This window comes from Hemitrygon akajei, chromosome 6 (assembly GCF_048418815.1).
Source record: "Hemitrygon akajei chromosome 6, sHemAka1.3, whole genome shotgun sequence".
Lineage (NCBI taxonomy): Eukaryota > Metazoa > Chordata > Chondrichthyes > Myliobatiformes > Dasyatidae > Hemitrygon > Hemitrygon akajei.
The window spans coordinates 49,108,357-49,132,056 of NC_133129.1; the positions used below are offsets into that span (position 1 = coordinate 49,108,357).

At 43.0% G+C, this 23,700-nt stretch overlaps 1 protein-coding gene across 2 annotated transcripts in view; it reads left to right on the plus strand.

Annotated features, from left to right (window-relative positions):
• Positions 1-23,700, plus strand: part of LOC140729064 (ephrin type-A receptor 5-like) — a 326,116-nt gene that overhangs the window by 70,878 nt on the left and 231,538 nt on the right. For both annotated transcript variants that reach the window (XM_073048348.1, XM_073048347.1), the window contains exon 3: positions 9,071-9,737. In XM_073048348.1, the coding sequence (XP_072904449.1) occupies positions 9,071-9,737 (667 nt within the window). The remainder of the gene's footprint in view (positions 1-9,070; positions 9,738-23,700) is intronic.

Genomic DNA, 23,700 nt, shown 5'->3' on the forward strand with positions numbered 1-23,700 from the left:
GAGAAATCTTAAAATCAACTGGCCGTCAAGGGTCTGGGGTGAGAAAGAGGGGCTCCACCATTATTGTCCCTGCCCCACAGTAACAAGGCCCAATGATTGCCTCACACAATGGGCATCCTTCAACCACTGGGAAGCAGGGCATCATCAGGAGTCAGCTGACTGCTTGTGGCACCTTGTATAACAGAGAGATTGCGAAGCATCGGGTAATAATGCAGCACGTGTGAAACATTTGGCAGAGTCTGTTGTCAAAACTTCAGTGCCCCAGTGTGGGCACTCTCATTTGTTTGCTCCTTGCCTTATTGTAAGTTGAAAGCAAAGGTTATAGGTCACACATAATTGTCCTCATTTTTGTCAGTGAGGCAGAGGTAATTATCACGTGCCACCAGTGACATAATTCCATCTGTGAATGATACAGACAAAGCACCAATCCCACCTGGACCAGTCAAATCTAAAATGGCCAGGTTCCTTTCACATTGGGGGCCATTCTAACAATAACCCACCGAAGCACCACCGAGAGACTTTCATGGGTGACCTGTGCAGAGCAACAACTGCTCATCAAGCTGATTCTTAGGTTTTTTTTTCACCCAGAGGGGTACTGTCCAAAATGTGTTAAATTGGCTCGCCATTCCATATGTGTGTAAAATGCTTTAACACTCCCCCTCAAGAGTATTAAAGATGCCCTTTTCTTTTCAATGTTGGTTCACTACAAGTTGCAATGAGTAGTATCATAATTTCAGCTATTTCTTTTGGCAGTGCTTATTCCTGAGTTGTGAATGGTATGAAATGATTCACATATGTTGATGATACAAAGATAGATGCGGGGCAGGTGGTGTTGAGGAAGTGGTGCTGCTACAGAAGGACTTATGGACAGATTAGGAGAACGTTCAAAGAAGTGGCAGGTAGAATACAGTGAAGAAGTAAAAGTGCAGACTATTTTCAAAATGGAGAAAAAATTGAAAGATCTGAGATGCAATGGGATCTGGGATCCTTGTGCAGGATTCCCTAAAGGGTAATTTGCACATTGAGTCAGTAGCGAGGAAGGCAAATGCAATGTTAGCACTCACTTCAAGAAGACTAGAATATAAAAGCAAGGGTCCAGTGTTGAGGCTTTCTAAGGCACTGGTGAGGCCTCATTTGGAGCAATGTGTGCAGTTTTAAGAATGTGCTGGCATCAGAGAGGGTTCAAAGGAAGTTCCTGAAAATGATTCTAGGAATGAAAGGCCTCTGGGGCTGTACTCACTGCAATTCAGAAGAATGAGGGGGGGCGATCTCATTGAAACCTAATGAGTGTTGAAGAGGGTATTTCCTATGGTGGGGGAGTCTAGGACTAGGGGATACAGCCTCAGAATAGCTGAATGCCCATTTAGAATAGAGATGTGGAGGAATTTCCTTAGCTCGAGAGTGGTGAATCTGTGGAATTCACTGCCACAGGCCGCTGTGAACACTAAGTCATTAGATTTATTTAAGATAGAGGTTGATAGATTCTTCATCAGTCAGAGCATGATTGGTAATGGGAAAAAGGCAAGAGATTGGTGCTGAGAGGGAAATGGATCAGCCATGATGAAATGATGGAGCGGACTCGATAGGCCTAATGGCCTAATTCTGCTCCTAAGCCTTATGGTCTTATGGCCTAATCTTATGATAGAAGTAAGAGAAATGAATGAGATTTTAATTTGAGAGTACTGTCAGTTTAATCTGATAAAACAACTGAAGATAGCCAAAGATATGAAATAAAGTTCACCAATATTCAATTATGAAATTGTTTAAATATTATATTGTAGACATGATACATCTACTAACAAAAGGCACCCAACAGTTCTTAGGTGTTTGATCTTAGCAAGTTTATTGAATCATAAGCACAAAAGCAGAAAGGTGAAGGTAAAAGATTGATGCACCATCAATAACTCACTCTGAGACGTAAGAAGTGAGATATCGGCTTTTATTGACTGGAAGAATGAACAACACAACATCCTGGAGAATGAGGGCCGGCCTCAGGTCTCATTCGCCTTTATACAGGGGTTTGTGGGAGGAGCCACAGGAGCAGTCAGCAGGGGTCCATTGGGAGCAAACCACACTGGTATATGTAGTTCACCACATTCACCCCCCCCTTTGTTGGAAAAGAGTCCCCAGGTGGCGAAGTTTCTTACAAATATATTTACAGGTTAAATCTATCAGGTGGTCGAATCTGTTGCTGCGATCTGCGTAGTTCCGGCTGTGATTGCACAGGTGCTGGAGGTGGTGATTGCATAGATGCCGGAGGTGGTGATAGCTCAGGGGACGGAGGTTGTGCTGGTTCTGGCCTAACTGGAGGTGTCAGTGATCCCTCACATGTGTGCGAGGCGTCCGGACTATACGCATACGAGGTGTCTGGTACATGAGTGTCGTGAGGAGTCTGTGCTGGGCACGGTGTGCGCAGTGTCACCTCGGGTACAGGGTTCATAGTTACCGTGGAGTGTTCAGGGTAGTGGTCTGGTGCTCCTGTGGGCGCCAGGTCGCGGACAGAGACTGTGTCCTCCCGCCCATCAGGCAAGACCACGTAGGCATACTGGGGGTTCGCATGCAGAAGGTGAACCTTCTCTACCAGCGGGGAGTATTTATTACTCCTCACATGTTTTCGGAGCAGCACTGGCCCCGGGGACATCAGCCAAACTGGTAGGGTGGTCCCAGTGACAGACTTCCTGGGAAAAGAGAATAGGCGTTCGTGAGGGGTGGCATTGGTGGACGTACATAACAGGGAGCGGATAGAGTGGAGAGCCTCAGGGAGGACCTCCTGCCATCGAGAGACCGGCAACCCTTTGGACTTAAGGGCTAAAAGTGTGGCCTTCCACACCGTGGCATTCTCCCTCTCTACCTGTCCATTCCCCCGGGGATTGTAACTCGTGGTCCGACTAGTAGCAATGCCCCTAGCTAGCAGGTACCGGCGCAGCTCGTCACTCATAAAGGAGGACCCTCTATCACTGTGGATATAGCAGGGATATCCGAACAGAGTGAAGAGCTGGCGCAGGGCTTTTATGACGGACGCGGTAGAGGTGTCGGGGCAGGGAATGGCAAAGGGGAACCGCGAGTACTCGTCAATAATACTGAGAAAATAGACATTGCAGTCGGTGGAGGGAAGGGGGCCCTTAAAGTCAACACTCAGTGGCTCAAAAGGGCGGGTGGCCTTGACAAGTTGCGCCGTGTCAGGACCGTAGAAGTGTGGTTTGCACTCAGCGCAGATTTGGCAGTCCCTGGTCATCGTTCTGATGTCCTCCAGGGAGTACGGCAGGTTCCGGGCTTTAACGAAATGGTAAAATCGGGTAACCACCGGATGGCAAAGATGTGCATGAAGGGCATACAGCTGGTCGAGCTGTGCGCTAGCACACGTTCCCTGGGATAGGGCATCAGGGGGCTCATTGAGTCTGCCAGGATATCATAGTTGTAGGTGGAGAGTTCCATTCTCCACCGCAAAAGTTTATCATTTTTGATTTTGCCCCGCTGTTGGTTGCTGAACAGGAACGCAACCGAGCGCTGGTCGGTCAGCAAGGTGAACCTGTTGCCGGCGAGATAGTGCCTCCAGTGCCGAACAGCTTCCACTATGGCCTGGGCTTCTTTCTCCACTGCGGAGTGCCGAATTTCAGGGCCTTGAAGGGTACGAGAAAAGAATGCTACTGGCCTGCCGTCCTGATTGAGGGTCGCAGCCAGCGCGAAATCGGAGGCGTCATACTCTACTTGGAAGGGAATGGTCTCATCCACCGCATGCATCGTTGCTTTGATAATGTCCCCTTTAATGCAGCTGAAAGCCGCGCAGGCCTCAGCAGAGAGGGGAAAAGTGGTAGACTTGACCAGGGGGCGGGCCTTGTCTGCGTAATGGGGGACCCATTGGGCGTAATAGGAAAAAAAACCCAGGCACCGTCTGAGGGCTTTGAGAGTGGTGGGAAGAGGGAGTTCTAACAGGGGGCGCATACGGTCGGGATCAGGGCCGATGACCCCGTTCTCCACGAGATACCCAAGGATAGCGAGTCGGGTGGTTCTGAACACACACTTGTCCCTGTTGTAAGTAAGGTTCAAAGCCGCGGCCACCTGGAAAAATCGTTGGAGGTTAGCGTCGTGATCCGACCAGTTGCGACCACAGATGGTGATGTTATCCAGATAGGGAAATGTGACCTTCAGTTTGTATTGGTCCACCATCCGGTCCATTTCCCTCTGGAAGACCGAGACACCATTGGTGACACCAAATGGGACGCACAGGAAGTGATAGAGCCTGCCGCCCGCCTCGAAGGCGGTGTAGGGGCGGTCCTCTGGGCGGATGGGGAGCTGGTGATAAGTGGATTTCAGATCTATTGTCGAGTACACCTTGTACTGAGCGATCTGGTTGACCGTATCCGCGATGCACCATCAATAACTCACTCTGAGACGTAAGAAGTGAGATATCGGCTTTTATTGACTGGAAGAATGAACAACACAACATCTTGGAGAATGAGGGCCGGCCTCAGGCCTCATTCGCCTTTATACAGGGGTTTGTGGGAGGAGCCACAGGAGCAGTCAGCAGGGGTCCGTTGGGAGCAAACCACACTGGTATATGTAGTTCACCACAAAGACATAGGTCAGAAGTTTTGATACTGAATGTATTTCTGAAGCTATGGAGAAAGTGCTCTGTAACCCCAGGGTTGAAAGGATACAGTCACTTTGAAAACTTGAAAAGCTAGTTCAGAGGGCTTAACAGTAGCTCCAATCAAAAATATGCAAAATTTTGAAAGGGCTGGGAATGGTAAACAGTAAAAATGTCTCTGCTGCTTTGTGAGTCACATAATAGATTTGAATGAGGAAACTTGTATAGCAGGACATAACATATCTATTCAGAAATGGCCCCTGCAGTCTGTTCTTGTAACATCCAACTACTTGTTAAGTTGTCCACCACAAATATCATTCCTTCAGGCTATTTTATCACAGTGTATGATTTTGTGAGACAACTTGTAAGAGAACAATTTTATTTGACTTTGGAGTTAGCCTATATCCTTTTCATTAAAAGACATTCTACTTTTGCCTTTCCAGCCTGGTGGTTTCTGCCTATGTCTCAGACCATCTGCTGGTGAAACCCTCATTTGTTATATTGACAATCCTAATATTCTCCCATCAATGCAAACTTTAGTTTATCTGAGCTTGTCTCCTAACTTGCGCCATCCTCTCTTCCTCTTCCACATTTGTACTCATTGATTTATTTTGGCAGCAATTTGAAGCTCTCATTAAATCCACCCCCCCCCCATGGTTCTTCCTTCCTTGTAACATTCTCCAATGAACAAGCACCCCCCTGGTTCCATCATTTCTGGCATCTCCTTCATTCCACCGTCCTGTTTTAATGCATGAAAATATCAGAATCTGAATCAGGTTTGTTGTTACTAACGTTAGTTATGAAAATTAATGTTTTGTGAGTGCGGTACAGCGCAGGCAAAACAAGTTACCAAAAGTTACAAGTAAATTAATTGATGGATGAATGGATAGATAGACAGATAGATAGATAGATAGATAGATAGATAGATCAAAAGAGGAATAGTGAAATAGTGTTCATGAGTTAATGGCCCATTCAGAAATCTGATACTAGAAGGAGGAAACTTTCTAAAATGTTGAGTGTGGGTCTTCAAACTTCTGTACCTCCTCCCTGGTACTTGTAATGAGAAGAATGCAAGTCTTGGATGGTGGCTGTCCTTCAAGATACCCCAAAATACTTAACAAAAACAGAGGATTTTGACGCATACATGTTGAAGCAAAGGATAACAAAATTGCAAAGAGCCACATCAACTGTAGAGAAGGATCTCAAGGAAGGAGAATGAATTGGAGATGCAAATGAACTTACTGAAGGAGTTCCTAATCATGGCTCTCAATTGTTTTATAAGTCAGGAGACCAAACTCCAAACCAACATGGTTAATTGAAAAGTTTATTTGATTGGTGCCATGACCATACATATTCACAAATATCATGTATAATCATGCTGCAGATGCCAATATACTCCTACCACAATGTTTTACAGTTGGTAGGGTTGTAGCTAACCTGTGCACTTGCACTGGGATTTGACCAAGTGCTGGTGAATTTGATGTGATTATTAATATGAAAGGGGAGGATGGGATTGAAGACCTGAAATAGTTTTAGTTCCATGTTCATTTCTTTTTCTAATTGGAAAGCATCAAGTTGGATAAGTCACCAGGACCCGATGAGATGTACCCCAGGCTACAGTGGGAGGCGAGGGAGGAGATTGCTGAGCCTCTGGCAATGATCTTTGCATCATCAATGGGGACAGGAGAGGTTCCAGAGGATTGGAGGGTTGTGGATGTTGTTACTTTATTCAAGTGAGGGAATAGAGATAGCCCAGGAAATTACGGACCAGTGAGTCTTACTTCAGTGGTTGGTAAATTGATGGAGAAGATCCTGAGAGGCAGGATTTATGGGCGCTTGGAGAGGTATAATATGGTTAGGAATAGTTAGCATGGCTTTGTCAAGGGCAGGTCTTACTTTATGAGCTTGATTGAATTTTTTGAGGCTGTGACTAAACATATTGATAAAGAGCAGTAGATGTAGTGTATATTTAATTTCAACAAGGCATTTGACAAGGTATCCCATGCAAGACTTATTGAGAATGTACAAAGGCATGGGAGCCAAGGGGACATTGTTTTGTAAATCCAGAAATGGCTTGCTCACAGAAGGCAAATAGTGGTTGTAGATGGGTCATACTCTGCATGGAGGTTGGTCACCAGTGGTGTGCCTCAGGGATCTGTTCTGGGACCCTTACTCTTCGTGATTTTTATAATTGACCTGGATGAGGAAGTGGAGGGATGGATTAGTAAGTTTGTTGATGACACAAAGGTTGGGGGTGTTTTGAATAGTGTGGAGGGCTGTCAGAGGTTACAGCAGGACATTGATAGGATACAAAACTGGGCTGAGAAGTGGCAGATGGAGTTCAACCCAGATAAGTGTGAAGTGCTTCATTTTGGTAGGTAAAATATGATGGCAGAATATAGTGTTAATGGTAAGACTTTTGGCAGTGTGGAGGATCAGAGGGATCTTGGGGTCTGAGTCCATAGGATGCTCAAAGCAGCTGTGTAGGTTGACTCTGTGGTTAAGAAGGCATATGGTGTATTGGCCTTCATCAATCGTGGAATTAATTTAGGAGCTGATAGGTAATGTTACAGCTATATAGGACCCTGGTTAGATCCCACTTGGAGTACTGTGCTCAGTTCTGGTCGCTTCACTACAGGAAGGATGCGGAAACCATAGAAAGGGTACAGAGGAGATTTACAAGGATGTTGCCTGGATTGGGAAGCATGCCTTATGAAAACAAGTTGAGTGAACTCAGCCTTTTCTCCTTGGAGTGACGGAGGATGAGAGGTGACCTGATAGAGGTGTATAAGATGATGAGAAGCATTGATCGTGTGGATAGTCAGAAGCTTTTTCCCAGGCCTGAAATGGCTGCCACAAGAGGGCACAGGTTTAAGGTGCTTGGGAGTAGGTACAGAGGAGATGTCAGGGATAAGTTTTTTACACAGAGAGTGGTGAGTGAGTGGAATGGGCTGCTGGCAATGGTGGGGGAGGTGGATACGATAGGGTCTTTTAAGAGAACTTTGGATAGGTACATGGAGCTTAGAAAAATTGAGGGCTATAGGTAACCCTAGGTAATTTCTATGGTAGGGACAATTTCGGCACAACTCTGTGAGCCGAAGAGCCTGTATTGTGCTGTAGGTTTTCTATGTTTCTATGTATTTAATTGTGTAATATGGGCAGAAGGTGCGCACATAATGAGATCTTGCGTCTGTGCCATCTGGCATATTGATGTAGACAAAACAAATAGACAACTAGCCTTTTGCTTGCATATTGAAATGACGTAATCCTTGTTTGTGATGACCTGTGCTTTGTTAGTTTTCTCTGAGGCAGCCTTGCTGGCTACTTTTAGGACAGCCAGTTCTGTACATGGCCCAGATGGTGTTCCCAACTGCTGCAGACTTCCAACAAGGTGGACAGCTTCTCCTCCCTGAATGTAGCCTCAGTATAACATTACAAGTCAGCTCTTGATTCTGTGTTCCATCTCAGCTGAGTCCATCTGTTCCTTTCTTCCCAGTCTGACCAGGCCCCAGCTCTCCACTATTTTCTCCATAGATCCCCATTCAGTTGTCTTCCTGCTCAACCGATGATTTGAAGTTTCCAAAACGTTGTTTGTGCCAATAATTACTGAAAGAACCAAGCTAGAGAAACTGTGTGAAAATGAATAAAAAGGGACTGAGAAATGTACACAAAAGCAAGTGAGAAAGGGAAATGGGAATTAAAATTATGTGTAGAAGATACAAAAGCATGGGTGTGAGCAGATAGAAAAATACTGAAATGAGGGCAGAATAATAGAGACATTCACAAGGAGAAGTAATAAATTAAAATGGCAAAGGGATATGGGACAAGGGGTTAGGAATAGAAAACGAACTGTGGTGAGAGGGAGAGGGAGAAGGATGAATAGGAAAGAAGAGAGATAGGAGACAGGAAAAGTGATAGGGCGAAAGTGAAAGCAAGGAGAACGAGGGAAATCAAAGTGAGGAGAATAAAAATGGAAGTGAAGGGATAGAATAAGCCAAAGTGGAGAGGAAAACTGGAAGCAAAGAGGAGTACGGGGAAAGCAAAATGAAGGGAAATAGGCAAAAAGAATCTCTGAGGTGAGGGAAAATGAGAGATGTTGAAAAGGAGGAGATGGAGGTAGAGGTAAAAAGGGAGGAGAGTAGGAGAAATTAGCAAAGAAGAGAAAGAGTAAGTGAAAAAATAATGTAAACCTGCAGAGGTGAGGAGTTAGTAAGGAAAATAAACATAACTTAAAGGTATATGATAAGAAAATTAAATAGTGAGTAGGGAAAGAACGGAAGTGAAAAAGGAATATGCAGACAGAAAGTAAAAGAATGCCATTGCATGTTACAGATGCCTTCATAACAAAAAAACCCAATCCTGTCATTGTGTGCTTCTTTTTGATACAAATACCAAATGTGCATACCTAACCATGATCCTTTAATACTTTCAAATCTTTGTATCAGATTGACCTAACCCTGTACTTTTGTTTACTTCTTACAGTGGGAAGAAATCAGTGAGGTTGATGAGAATTACAGTCCCATTCACACATACCAAGTGTGCAATGTAATGGAGCAAAACCAGAACAACTGGTTGCAGACTAACTGGATCTCCAACGAAGGGGCCAACCGCATTTTCATTGAGCTGAAGTTCACATTACGGGACTGCAACAGTCTCCCTGGAGGCCTTGGCACTTGTAAAGAGACATTTAATGTGTATCATTTTGAATCAGATGATGATGATGATGGGAGATACATCAGAGAGAACCAATACACTAAAATTGACACAATAGCAGCAGATGAAAGTTTCACAGAGCTAGATCTCGGAGATCGAGTCATGAAATTAAACACAGAGGTCCGAGAGGTTGGCCCCCTGTCCAAAAAGGGATTCTACCTCGCCTTTCAGGATGTTGGTGCCTGCATTGCTTTGGTCTCTGTGCGGGTGTACTATAAGAAGTGTCCATCTACATTCCGAAACCTTGCTATTTTTGAAGATACGATCACAGGAGCTGATTCATCTTCGCTGGTGGAGGTGCCAGGTACCTGTGTCAACAATTCAATAAAAGATGACACTCCAAAAATGTACTGCAGTGCTGATGGGGAGTGGTTGGTTCCAATTGGGAGGTGCTTATGCAAAGAAGGCTATGAAGAACGAGACAACACTTGTCAAGGTAATTTAAACTGTAACTAGTTGGGTAATGCTGCAACCATAGAAAATAATGACCAGAGTGGCATTAAGGTGTGCTGGAATTGTACCTCTTGTATGACCATTTAGTGCAGCATGGAATTAACAATGACATAAACGGCCGGCTCCAGAGATGCCAGGCTTGGCTGTTTGTACGGTGTGTGTAGGCCCTTCCCAGTGGCAAGTGAGAAGGGTCAGGATGTAAGTAAAGCGGAGTGGTACATCCACAGAGATTGCTGGAGCTGCTGGAACTTCTAACGCACTTAGTTCACCGGTGTGTTTGACATGGCATCTTGTAAAAGTCAGGAGGTTGCAATTTCTTCATCATTCTTTAGTTCAGCTTGTCTGATATGCTATCTGCAGCAGCCTTAGAATGATGTTGTTTGAGCACATATATAGTGACAACCATCTGCAGAGGTATAACCTCTATCCATTTACACACTGGCCTTCCGGATTATAGAACATTAACCTTTGCTCCCAAAAGTTCTGGTATGTTGTTTTGCTATTGGTGTAGAGGATGTGTAACAAAGTTAACAGGTTGCTAACCCTGAAAATTATACACACAGATTTACAAAGTGCATATGGGCCACTTTCTAACTTCATTTCCCTTGTTTCTGAAAAAAAGTATCATCTTCCTGTTTCCAAACAGGGTAATTGACTAATTCTGTGTGCAGTTGTTTCTGTCATCTATATCAAATATAGTACATCAATGGCTCTACCTGCTACTGGGGAAGTATTTTACAAACCATATGTCAGGGCCCAGCCCCATTAACAAAGGAAGATGCATAGCACAAGACAAAGAAAAAATATTGTTTATTATTCTTTGACCCTTGAGTATTGTGATTATTACATGAAACAGACTAAGAACCGGATGAGGTTTAAATATATTTCGCAGAAGAGAAAGATCACTTTGATTTACTGAACTATTGAAAGTTTAAAGTTTATTTTTGCTGTCAGATATTACATTTTGATTCATCCCTGTAATGTGAACATCACCACTAAAACCAGACTTTCATGCGCAGTCTGTGTTGTCCTGTGGAGACACTCTGGACCATGCAAAGTGGTTTGAAACAGGTGCATTGCAAAGCCAATTCAAGAGCAGATGGATGTCAATCACATTGGTTATCTGTGGGCAATCACCACTGACAAAACCTTGTTGAAGTTCTGTCTCCAGCCCAAACTGCTAAACTGGCTGAGAGCTTTTATAGCAGAAAAAGAGAGAATGTTGGGAGCACTGAGTGGTCAATCAGTGTCTATGGGAAGGGAAACAGAGTTAATGCTTCAGGTGGAATCTCCTTCATCAGATCTTGGAAGAAGGTAAAAGAGGCTCATTAAACTGCATTGAGGGGGAGGGAGGGGGATGTTTCTGATAGGGTGAAACCCAGGTGACCACGGGGATAAGCTGTGAACAAAGTTATCTGGTCGATGAGTAAATGGCAGCAGCTAGAGTGTGAGAAAATGGGCATAAGAGAGCAAAGTAGGGAGACAAAGCCTACAGGTTAGGTGGGGAACGTCCTCCACACTCAGAGGAAAAACTGATGCACCATCAATAACTCTCAGAGACATGAGTTAAGGTAGGCTTTTATTGGCTGGAAGAAAGCACAAGCAGCAAGAGACCACCACACAACATCCTGGAGACTGAGGGAGGAGCAGTGCCTCCAATCGCCTTTATATTGGGGTCTGTGGGAGGAGCCACAGGAGCAGTCAGTGGGGGGGGGGGGGCATGTCCAGACAGGTATATGTAGTTCACCACAAAAACAAAGAAAGAAAAAGGAAAAGGAAGAAAGAAAATTCAAACAAGTTGAGCCAAAATCACAGAGAGACGACTTGGAGTGGAAGAAACACCCAGAACCTGTGGGACATGTTGTCCTCCTTTGCATTCCTTTGACTAGATTCACTCCATTTTTACCTTGTCAGAGACATCCCCCTCCCCACCCTTCCTGCATCTTCATTTGTCTCCTTCCATGTCTGGGATCTGAAACAATACCTTGGTTTGTTTTCTCACATATGCTGCCTGACCTGCTGAGTATTTCCAGTATTTTCTGTCTATATTTTAGATTTCTAGCACCTGCAGTTTACACTTGACTTTTTTTTGTTCTTCATGAGCTTTTTATAACTGTCCAACAACATTTTCACCCAGAGGGTGGTGGATATGTGGAATGCTTTGCCCCAGAAGGCAGTAGAGGCAAAGACTCTGGATGCATTCAAGAGAGAGTTAGATAGAGCTCTTATAGATAGCAGGGTCAAGGGATATGGGGAGAGGGCAGGAACGGGGTACTGATTGTGTATGATCAGCCATGATCACAGTGAATGGCAGTGCTGGCTAGAAGGGCCGAATGGCCTACTCCTGCACCTACTGTCTACTGTCTATTGTCTATTGTCATGTTTTCTTTTCCTGAGATCATTCCTCTGCCACATTTTTTATTCTAGATTCAAACTATCAGGATTTTAATTTACTACAGAAACAAAACCATATCCCACTCTATAAATTGATTATGAAAAATGGTAATTGACAGTAGATTATTACATAACTGTGTGGATAATAATAGAAATCAATGGTAATTCTTTGTTGCTGTGGGCACCTGGGACACACACTCAGAAGAAGCAGATTTCAAAGATCTAGCTGAAGTATTTTGGTTTCAACTGACCAACATTTAGTCCCTGTAATTATTTTTTTCTAGATTAGGATTGCATAATTATCCTACTTGGTTCACAGTATCAGAAGAGCCAAGAAAGCAGGTATAATATGCTGCAAAGTATATCTAGTGGAGCTCCACCAACCTAATGACCCAAAACAAATCTAAAAATATTGATATCCTTTTTTATATATACAAGTTAATTCAAATGACTACAATATCACAGCAATCGAGAGAAAATCTGCAGATGCTGCAAATTTGAGAAACACACAAAAATTGCTGGAGGAACTCAGCAGGCCAGGCAGCATCTATGGTAAAAAGTACAGTTGACATTTCAGGCCAAAACCCTTCGGCAGGACTTATCACACCAATACTCCGTTTTAAAATATGCAGAAGTTTATAAAACTCACTATTTACTGTTTCAGATTAAAATACAGTTATTATTATATCTACAACTACACACAAACCCCTGAATTCCCCATTGTATCTGGAGACATTGTGTGCTCGTTCTCCGTGGGCACTCGGTAACAGAAGAGGGGCAATTGTTTACATCCTACTGTTGTCTCCCATCATACGGCAATGGTGCTGCTGTGTCAGGACACCCTATTGGCTGACATTTAAATCCCTGGATGTTCTGAAATCATGGAAATTATTTGCTGTCACTAAACAGTGGAAGATCTCATCTGAACTCCCTGTGACCGGGCAGCTTTTGGATTATACATAAATTTGGATTTTAGTTCATTGTCTACACAATGTAATTTGTAAATGTTATTTCAATGTTATAAGCACTAGGAACCTGTATAATATTTGTAAGAAACTATCATTCCTAAGGTGATTAACACATTAATAGTTCATGAAGATTCCCTTACTCCAGAAGATTACGATTTCAGTTGTTGGACTATACAGATTTGACTGGATTTTGTTTGCTTATAAATAATCTGTTTTCTAATGTAGCCTTTTATATATTTTGAAGTGTGTTCTAATGTTGATGTACATCTTTAGCTTTATACACAGCACTTGGATGTATGCGTTGTACTATTGAGCAATGAAACCCCAAAAGTACGGGGCGTTACACACTTCCTTCCTGTCTACATACTTGTACGAAGAAGGATGCTTAATATAAGAAGTACTTCATGACATTAGAAAAAGAAAATGAAAATAGTATCAGGGCATTTAACTTGGTATGTGGAAGATAATAACTGAATATAACATGGAGAGACAGGTCCAGACAAACTACAGACTATAGGAGCAAGGGATAAGAAATTAGACACATAAACCTCTGCTATCTTTATATTTATAAGTTGGAGGCAATAAATTCAGGGAAACATGGATCAGTTAATTTAATGTCAGTGGTCAGAAAGACATGGAAACTTTGTTGTGAGATCTGAAAATAGGGTAAAGAATTGTCAGTAAGAATTTCAAATGGCTTGCCAATTCAGAATCAGAATCAAGTTTATTATTGCTGACATAGATCATGGAATTTCCTGTTTTGCAGGAGCAGTACAGTTCATTCATTGAAATGATTGCAGAATGTTGATGCTACATACTTGAACTTCCAAAGGCCACACCAGCTGAGATTGCAGTTTGTGATGTCAGAAAGCAAGTAGCAGAATGGTTAACAGACTCTGAAACTGAAAATGAGATTATAGGTCTTTATCAAACTGAATGAGGGAAGTAAGTTTCCATGGGATTTGGTGCTGGTATTAATGTATCTCCCTATTTACATAAACACTTTGGCTATGGGAAATAGGGGTGTAAGCTTGAAATTTGTAATGATAACTTGGAAAAAGTAGTCAATTTTGAGATGGCGATGACAAATTATAACAGTGCAACAGGTTTGGCATATAAAGCATACTTTGAAGTGGCACAGTGGAGGATCTACCATGGTCATGGTCACTAGTCAAGTGGAGTGATATCTAATGCAGAATGTTGAGAATTCAAAGATTTAATGGGAACATGTGAATGAAATGACAACAGGATCAATATCCGTAAGAAACAGAAACTTACCAACTCATCTCCCGTCCCAGTTAGAGATGACTGGTTCACCTTCCAATCATTTTAAAATTAAACTATTGCATTAATAAATTCCTTCTGATCCTTTTCTCAATTCTGACCATTCTGCTGAACATGGAAGGTGTAATGTGTGGTAGTATTTATGCATTATTGCCATTTTGTGGGAAGGTTTGCATGAAAAAGATCTGCAGGCTGTCTGCACGCACATGAAAACATTTTTGTGGGGCAGTCCAAGCACAAAACGCTCCAATGTGCATCATGTGTACAAATAACTTACATTGTGATAGGTCATGCATGAGAAACTGCAGTGTGACAGACAATGAATGAAAAGTTGCAGTTTGCAAATCTGAATGAAAAACTGCAAAATGGCAGTAAATGGATGAACAAAGAGGAGCAGCTGATAGAACTGCTGTCTTCTCAGTGCCAGAGACCCATACCCAATCTTGTCCTAGCTGGCTGTCTGTGTGGAGTTTGCCCTTCTCTCTATGAACACATGGGCTTTCCCCGGCTGCTCCAGTTCCCTCCCACAACCCGATGGCAAGCTGGTGAAATAGGTCAATAGGTCACTGTACATTGGTCCTCATGTGTAGCTGAGTGTTAGCATCTTGGGAAATGGGTAGGAACATGGGAGTATGAAATGGGGTTAATGTAAATGGGTGCTGGGTGGTTCATTCAGACTGAGAGACTCTTGGACTCCGTGGTCCCCAGTAGCAAACTGGCAAAAGGAAGGGAAGCATGGTAAAGTGCATGTGACCATTAGAGGAAGGCGCTAAACAGGGAGGGTTCTATCTTTTTATCTGGCTACAAAGGCTGATGAGTAGGCATGGATCCTGAGAAAGCAACTGAACATATAAAATGAAGTTGAATAAATGATTTGAATAAATGATTGGTAAATTCAGATTTGATGAGTTAAGTATCTAATGATATATTAATTCAACAGAGTTGAGCGAAAACTCAATGCCAACATATTTCTTCTATCAGACGGAAGACTTTAAAAAATTAGAACTGGGCAGTTTTTAATAGGTGTTACACATGGAGTGTCAAGATCAATTGGAGTTTTCATTGTGACAACATATTAGGGAGATGAAGAGGGTTAGACTAAGGCTTGTTAACATAATCTTCTTCCTAATGTAAACCATTCATTTTGTTCTTATTTTGGCATTTCCTTACACATTTCCACATCTGCATTTGTAATGTGAACTGTCTGTATAAACCTATGACATTTTAGCTCTGTTTTATCACCAATGATGAAGCATTAGTGCTTTCAGGAGGATACAATTATAGTGCAGCAATCTCAGATAGGATCTTTCCAGTGTATATTCAGTTAGTAGAAGATAGTAGAAAAAACACAAGATGCAATATAACATAAAATGATTAACATACTGTAGATAAACTATTAAACAAGAACATGCAGCATTTTTATTGTTTTTGTGATAAGCCATAATAGTAAAAAGAGTAATCGATGCTGAATTAGTGAGAAAAATGTTACTTATATTCTTTCATTAAGCTTAAACACTGCGAGGACATGAATCTTTATTTGTAAGGGACTTGTTTCACTTCACTAGATGGCAAGTCACCTCCTATTGCTTTTTATGTTTTCTCTGCATCAACCAGACAAAAAGTATTCTCACCGAGTACAAGCTAGCATGACACATAGCAAACTGCACTGCTTCCACTCTATGGAAGATCCACTCTATGATCTCTGCTGCTATCCAACTCTTTGAAACATGTGCTGACCCATTCTCACTGCCATAGCTATGTGACCATCCTGTGAACTTGTCTTTGCTACCATCTTGCTCCACAAGGCTTCCGGATTCCTCATTATGACTCCCCTCTTACCCCTTCACTTCACCTCACCTGCCTATCATCTTCCTTTGGTGCCTCTTCTCCTTGACTTTCTTCCATAGTCCACTCCCCTCTCCTAACCGATTCCTTCTTCCTCAGCCCTTTACCTTTTCAAAGGTTCATAGATTTAAAGATTCAAGGTACATTTATTATCAAAGTATGTATACAGATTACCTCTCTGGCATTCATACTCCTGCAGGCAGCCATGAAAGGAAGAAACACCGTGGAACCCGTTCAAGAAGACATCAAATACCCAACTGGTGAAAAAAAAGCGAGCAGACAACACATAGAATATTGAACATCAAACTATGAGTCCAGTAGTTTTCAGTTTAGTTCACTTCAGCACCGTGCTGCCAGCCCATTGTGGGTTGCAGAACCATTCTTCGCTAAAGCGCCTCTGTCAACATCAATTGTCCTGATCAAACCACTCAAAAACAGTAAAGGAGTAACCAGATGCCAAACACATGCAACATAAACCTCAAAGTCCCCCCCAGATTAGTCCACAGCCTTGCTGATCAGTCCTTGCAACATGGATCCCAAGACTCCTGCATTTTCCCTCGTCAGCAGCTAGCGAGAGGGAGAGGAAGACTAGTCAAATGCAAGCAGAAAATGCAGAGCGCCTGCCCGTCCTCCACTCGCGTTCTTCAACCTTGCTCGAAGCTTCAGTTGGTGGGCTTGCACCCCATCTCCAGGTTTTCAGTCCCCCAGGCTGCACACTCTGCTCCAAACCTCACCGAACTCCCTCAGAGACAGCAAAGCGCCAGGTTGCTCGATCGGCCCAAAAATACACCATCAAAATGTAAAACACAGGTTCCACTTGCACACAGCTCAGCAGCAGAATCACATTTGAAAGAAGAACAAGTGACAAAAGTACTTTCGTGAACTGTCTGCAGAACGTCACTGTTGGTCGCGTTGTTGGTTGTCACCATCTTTTCCACCTATCATCTCCAACTTTCTCACTTGATGACCCTCCTCTACCCACCTACATTCCCCTCATCTGGCAATACCCATCACTTTCCAGCTGGTCGTCCTTCCACTCCCCCGCTACCTTCTTATTCTGGCTTCATCCCCCTTCCTTTCCAGTTCCGATAAAGGGTCTGGGCCTGAAACTTTGGATCACTATTCCTTTCTATAGATGCTGCCTGACCTGTTGACTTCCTCCATCATTTTGTGTGTGTTAGTCTGGATTTCCAGCTTCTGCAGAATCTCTTCTGTTTACAAATTGCATTCAATGGCTTCAGTATTTCTGTGATATGTTGCTGCTGGTGTCTTAGTGGAAAAGTTGCATGTGTGGAGTAGGGAATATGTTTTGTTGGGTTGTTCAGTATTGGATCACAGATCTCTATCCGTGATTTGACATTGCAATTTATTCACGATACCAGACTGAAGATAGTGTCCATGTGACTTCCTCTGCTAACAATGTAAATGGACGCTAGACTTACTTACCGAGAGACCACAGTCAGTGCGGGTTGGAAATAACATCGTCTCCTAACTGCAACACACACTAACTGACAATCTACACTGGTGCACATCAAAGATGCGTGTTTAGTCCACTGCTCTATTGTTCCTAATCCCACGATTGGGTGGATAGGCATCTATAAATTTGCTGATGACACAGCTGTTATTGGCAGAATTTTATATGGTGATGAGAAGGCGTGCAGGAGTGAGATAGATCAGTTGGTTGAATGGTATTACAGCAACAGCCTTGCACTCAATGTCAGTAAGACCAAAGAATTGATTGTGGACTTCGGGAAGGGTATGTTGAGGGAACAGTCACATTGAGGGATCAGTAGTGGAAAGGATGAGCAATTTAAAGTTCCTGAGTGGCAACATCTCTGAGGATCTATCCAAAGCCCAACATATTGATGCAATTACAAAGAAGGCATGACAGAAGTTTAGAAGATTGAGGAGAATTGATTTGTCACCAGAGAGACCTGGAAATTTCTACAGATGAACGATGGAAAGCATTCTACCTGATTGGATCACTATCTGGTATGAAGGGGGTCACTGCACAGGATCAAGTAAAGCTGCAGAAAGTTGTAAAAGCAGCCAGCTCCATTATGGGCACTAGCCTCCCCATCTTCTAAAGGCGATGCCTCAAAAAGGCAGCATCCATCATTAAGGAGCCCATCAACCAGGACCTGGCTTCTCATTGATACTAACCAGGACGGGGTACAGGAGCCTGAAGCCACACACAATGTTTCAGGAACAGCCTCTTCCCCTCCACAATCAGATTTCTAAATAGGAAATGAACGCACAAACACTTCCTCAGTATATTTTCCCCATCTTTTAGCATGACTTAATTAATTTTTTATATATACTTACTGTAATTTACTTTGTTTTGCAAAGTACTGCTGCTGCAAAACAACAAATCTCATGACATAAGGTGGTGATATTAAACCTGATTCTGATTCTGTTCCTTATGGGAATTTGCTATGGTGGTAGTTTGTCTTTCATTGGTTCACTGATGTTGGTTTTATTGGGTGATACCAGCATTTATTTTGCTTCCCTCATTGCCCTGATAGAACTGATAGACCTCAGTAAGCATCAAGTTGTAACTACTAGCCATCAAGTTTTGCAGGACTTACTTACTTACCATCCATTTTGCCACAGCATTTAGGGGAGCAATGAAGGTCCTCCATCTCCGTCTGTACTTGGCCATTGAGATGTGTTACTTGTCCCATCTTTTTAATTTTATTCTCTCACTCCACAGCACGTTTTCCCAGAATCTGCAACTGAATCCCTGTTAGTGAGTGCTGTGGGTAAGTAGTTGCAACTTTGCAACTGAGGCGGACTGAAGTTTGCCTGTAGCCACTTGTCCGAATGAATCAAGGCAAATCCAGAGTAGTGACTTTCACCTGATTAGCTCTTTCAACTGAGCCATCTGCAGGATAAAAGCTTTTTGCATATTGCAAGGGTAACGGAAATGTCACATGGGGGAATGTTGTTATTGTGCTGCAATACTGACAGCTTTATACTTCAGGAGATTCAGTTTAACATTCTAGTGATATTAGAGAAGCAGAAAACTTGCACTGCTTTCACTGGCAGTATGCAACGAGGGTGTTGTAGCACGATGATACAGCTGGTACAACCGCTGTCTCACAGGTTCAGAGCCGTATGGAGCTTGCACATTCTCCATGTAATCACATGGGTACACTGGTTTCTTCCCAAATCCCAAAGACGTGAGTGCAGGTCAGTACGTTGATTAGCCACTGTTATTTGCCCGTGTTGTGTAGATGAGTGGTAGAATCTGGAATGTAATAGATGTGGGGAGAGTACAATATGGGGATTACTGTAACTAGGTGCTTAATGAACTTAAGAGCCTGTTCTTTGTGACTTATTTTGGTAGAGGATAGAGTGTTAGAAAATAGAACATAGAACGTAGAATGTTATGGTGAGGTTGTAAAAGACACTGGTGAGGCCGAATTTAGAGTATTGTGTGCAGTTTTGGTCACCTATTTACAGGAAGGATATTAATAGGGTTGAAAGAGTGCAGAGAAGGTTTACAAGGATGTTGCCAGGACTTGAGAAACTGAGTTACAGAGAAAGGTTGAATAGGTTAGGACTTTATTCCCTGGAGTGTAGAAGAATGAGGGGAGATTTGATGGAGGTGTATAAAATTATGATGGGTATAGATAGGAATAATCCAATTGGTAGGAATAATCCAAATAGGACATACATGGTAAATGGCAGGGCATTGAAGAATGCAGTAGAACAGAGTGATCTAGGAATAATGGTGCATAGTTCCCTGAAGGTAGAATCTCATGTGGATAGGGTGGTGAAGAAAGCTTTTGGTATGCTGGCCTTTATAAATCAGAGCATTGAGTATAGGAGTTGGGAGGTAATGTTAAAATTGTACAAGGCATTGGTAAGACGGAATTTGGAGTATTGTGTACAGTTCTGGTCACCGAATTATAGGAAAGATGTCAACAAAATAGAGAGAGTACAGAGAAGATTTACTAGAATGTTACCTAGGTTTCAGCACCTAAGTTACAGGGAAAGGTTGAGCAAGTTAGGTCTTTATTCTTTGGAATGTAGAAGGTTGAGGGGAGACTTGATAGAGGTATTTAAAATTATGAGGGGGATAGATAGAGTTGATGTGGATAGGCTTTTTCCGTTGAGAGTAGGGGAGATTCAAACAAGAGGACATGAGTTGAGAGTTAGGGGCCAAAAGTTTAAGGGTAACATGAGGGGGAATTTCTTTACTCAGAGAGTGGTAGCTGTGTGGAACGAGCTTCCAGTAGAAGTGGTAGAGGCAGGTTCGGTACTGTCATTTAAAGTAAAATTGTATAGGTATATGGACAGGAAAGGAATGGAGGGATATGGGCTGAGTACAGGTCAGTGGGACTAGGTGAGAGTAAGCATTCGGCATGGACTAGAAGGGCTGAGATGGTCTGTTTCCGTGCTGTAATTGTTATATGGTTATATAGACAGAGTGAATGCAAGAACAGGCTTTTTCTACTGAGGCTAGGGGAGAAAAAAACCCAGCGGACATAGGTTAAGGGTGAAAACGGAAAAGTTTATAGGGAAAATTAGGCGGAGCTTCTTCACACAGAGAGTAGTGGGAGTGTGGAATGAACTGCCAGATGAAGTGGTAAATGCAGGCTCACTTTTAACATTTAAGAAAAACTTGGACAGGTACATGGATGAATGGTGTATGGAGGGATATGGTCCAGGTGCAGGTCAGTGAGACTAGGCAGAAAAATGGTTTGGTACAGCCAAGAAGGGCTAAAAGTCTTGTTTCTGTGCTGTAATGTTCTATGGTTCTAACACAGAACAATACAGCACAGGAACAGGGTCTTCGGTCCCTGATATACCGCCAAACGAATTAAGTTAAATACACCTGTCCTTACAGAGTACTAATCTCTTCTGTCTGTACATAGACCATTCTCTGTACATTCATGTGACTACCTACGGTCCTGCTGACTGCCTCTAACATACTGGTCTCCACTACCACCTCTAGCAGTGCATTCCCAGTGTAAAAAGTTCTTGCTGTACACATCCCTTTTGAATTTTCCCAAATTTATCTTAAATGGATGCCTTCTGGTATTAGACGTTTGGTGTGAGTGAGAGAACACCCCAGCTCTGGGGACCTTGGTCAGGTCATGAAAGATGCTTTCTTGGGATGGAGCAAGAATTCTATCAGGCAAGTCCTATCATGACAGAAGAAGCATGAAAACACAAGTTCAAGTTTAAGTTTATTGTCATTCAACTATACACATGTATATAAAAACAAAACATCATTTTTCTTGGGCAAAGTTGCAAAATAGAGTACGGTACATATATTCACACACAACACATATAGTTACAATCCAGCACTTGGTCACAAAATAACATTAGCATAAGTCCCTGAGTGGCATGGACTGAAGATTGACATTATATGTATGTACGACATTATATTGTTACTGGCACTGTTATAATAACAGATGAAAGTGACCAGTGCATGATGAGCAACACACACAACATGCTGAAGGAACTCGGCAGGCCAGGCAGCATCTATGGAAAAAGGTACAGTCGATGTTTCAGGCCGAGACCCCAATGTATTCATTAGAGTATAGAAGAATGAGAGGGGATCTCATAGAAACATTTCAAATGTTGAAAGAGTTGGACAGAGTAGATGTGGAAAGGCTGTTTCCATTGGTGGGTGAGTCCAGTACAAGGGGCCACAGTCTTAGAATTAGAGGGTACCCGTTTAAAACAGAGTTGAGGAGACATTTTTTTAGCCAGAGGGTCGTGGATTTATGGAATTCGTTGCCACATACAGCTGTGGAGGCCCAATCATTGATGGTGTTTAAGGAGGGGATTGATAGGTATCTAATTAGTCAGAGTATCAAGGGATATGGGGAAAAAGCCGGAAATTGGAACTAGATGAGAGAATAGTTTAGCTCATAGTGGAGTGGTGGAGCAGACTCGATGGGCTGAATGGCCTGCTTCTGCTCCTTTGTCTTGTGATCTTGTGATGTTTTCAGCAGTGTTCACTAACCATTGCAGGGTCTTGCAATCTAATGCATTGCCATTTCCATACCAGATGCACTTGAAAATTGTGAATCCTTGGGTTCAAGCCCAAAAACTTGATACAATGCTGCAGGAATTATAATAATCATAATTGTGGTCAGTGTAGATTCCTTCTCCCATATTTCCTCAGGCTGAATGCCCCACTGCTCAACTCCCCACCTTGTGTCAAATAGGACTGCTGACTAACATTCATATACCTAAAGTTAGACATCCACCTCTCTACCCCCACACCTACGAACAGTCACATTCAGGCCACATTCGCCCAGCTCATTGCCAGACCTCTACCCATCTCTCTCAGCAGAGGAAGTCATGTGCAGCCAGTGTCTGTGCCTCCAGATCTGTGGCCCACTGGTCTGGGGGTAATTCTGTGGACAGGAGATAGTGAAGATGAATGTGCATTCTCACTGCTGTTCCTCACGTCCCACCACCCCTTCACAATGTCTTCTGACTGTATGAGGAAGCTCTGGTCACTTGACCCCACTGACCCTTAAACCCTCACTTACTTTCTCCACAGCCAAGCAGCCGATGCTGATTAATCGGAACCTGTCACTTAGTCTGCCACAGAACCACCTACTCACATACTGGTACCTGAACACAGGAAAGGTTAAGTTGGATATCATCAACCAGCATCATGATGTGTAGTCAGGGCAGAGCAGATGAGCAGTCCAGGGTCAGTCTTGTAATGGTTGTCACAGGTAGATTGATTAGTCCATCAATGAAGCTCGGCAGATACATAAAGAAACAGATGGTGCGTTGACATACTGGTCTGAAAGCAGGCAATGTATGTCTAAGTGTCCACTTCAAAGCTTGGCATAGATCATCAATCCTATTATTTACAGTGTAGGAATGGTGACCAGCTTCCCTTTGAAATTTGCAAATCCACCTAGAAAATATGTTGACTGATATCTGGATATCTGTCTCGGCGCAAGCAGATGCCAATCTGCATCTGACGATTGCACTGGAGGATGAGACAGAGGCCTTCCTGCTAATAGTGTTCAAAGGGACTCTGAGCATTCTGGCACCCAACAGTCTGATCTCTCTTAAATTGTGATGGCATTGCCAGGGACTAGTGTTGTCCTCCTCTCTCAGGTTGTCAGGGCTTTTGATGCCTACTTTGCCACTCAGTCAGCACCAGCCCAGGATGCTCATTGGTGGTGGAGGAGTGCTTCTATGCCTAAAGCTGCTTGTGATGGTCCCTCAAGACCACTTGTGGTCCCTTCCAGAGCTGGAGAGCAGCCATACATCAGCGATGTCGGTCAATAGGTGGGGAAAGGGCACTGGAAGGAGCAGTAGAGCAAGCAGAGGAGACATTGATGATAAAATCACTTAATGTGGTTTGGAAAGTTGATTCTGTTTAGTCTTCTATTTACTAATTTTGTGGAAAAGAAAATTGCGATGATTATCAACAGAGGGAAGGTTGATGGGAAATGAGCAGTTTGT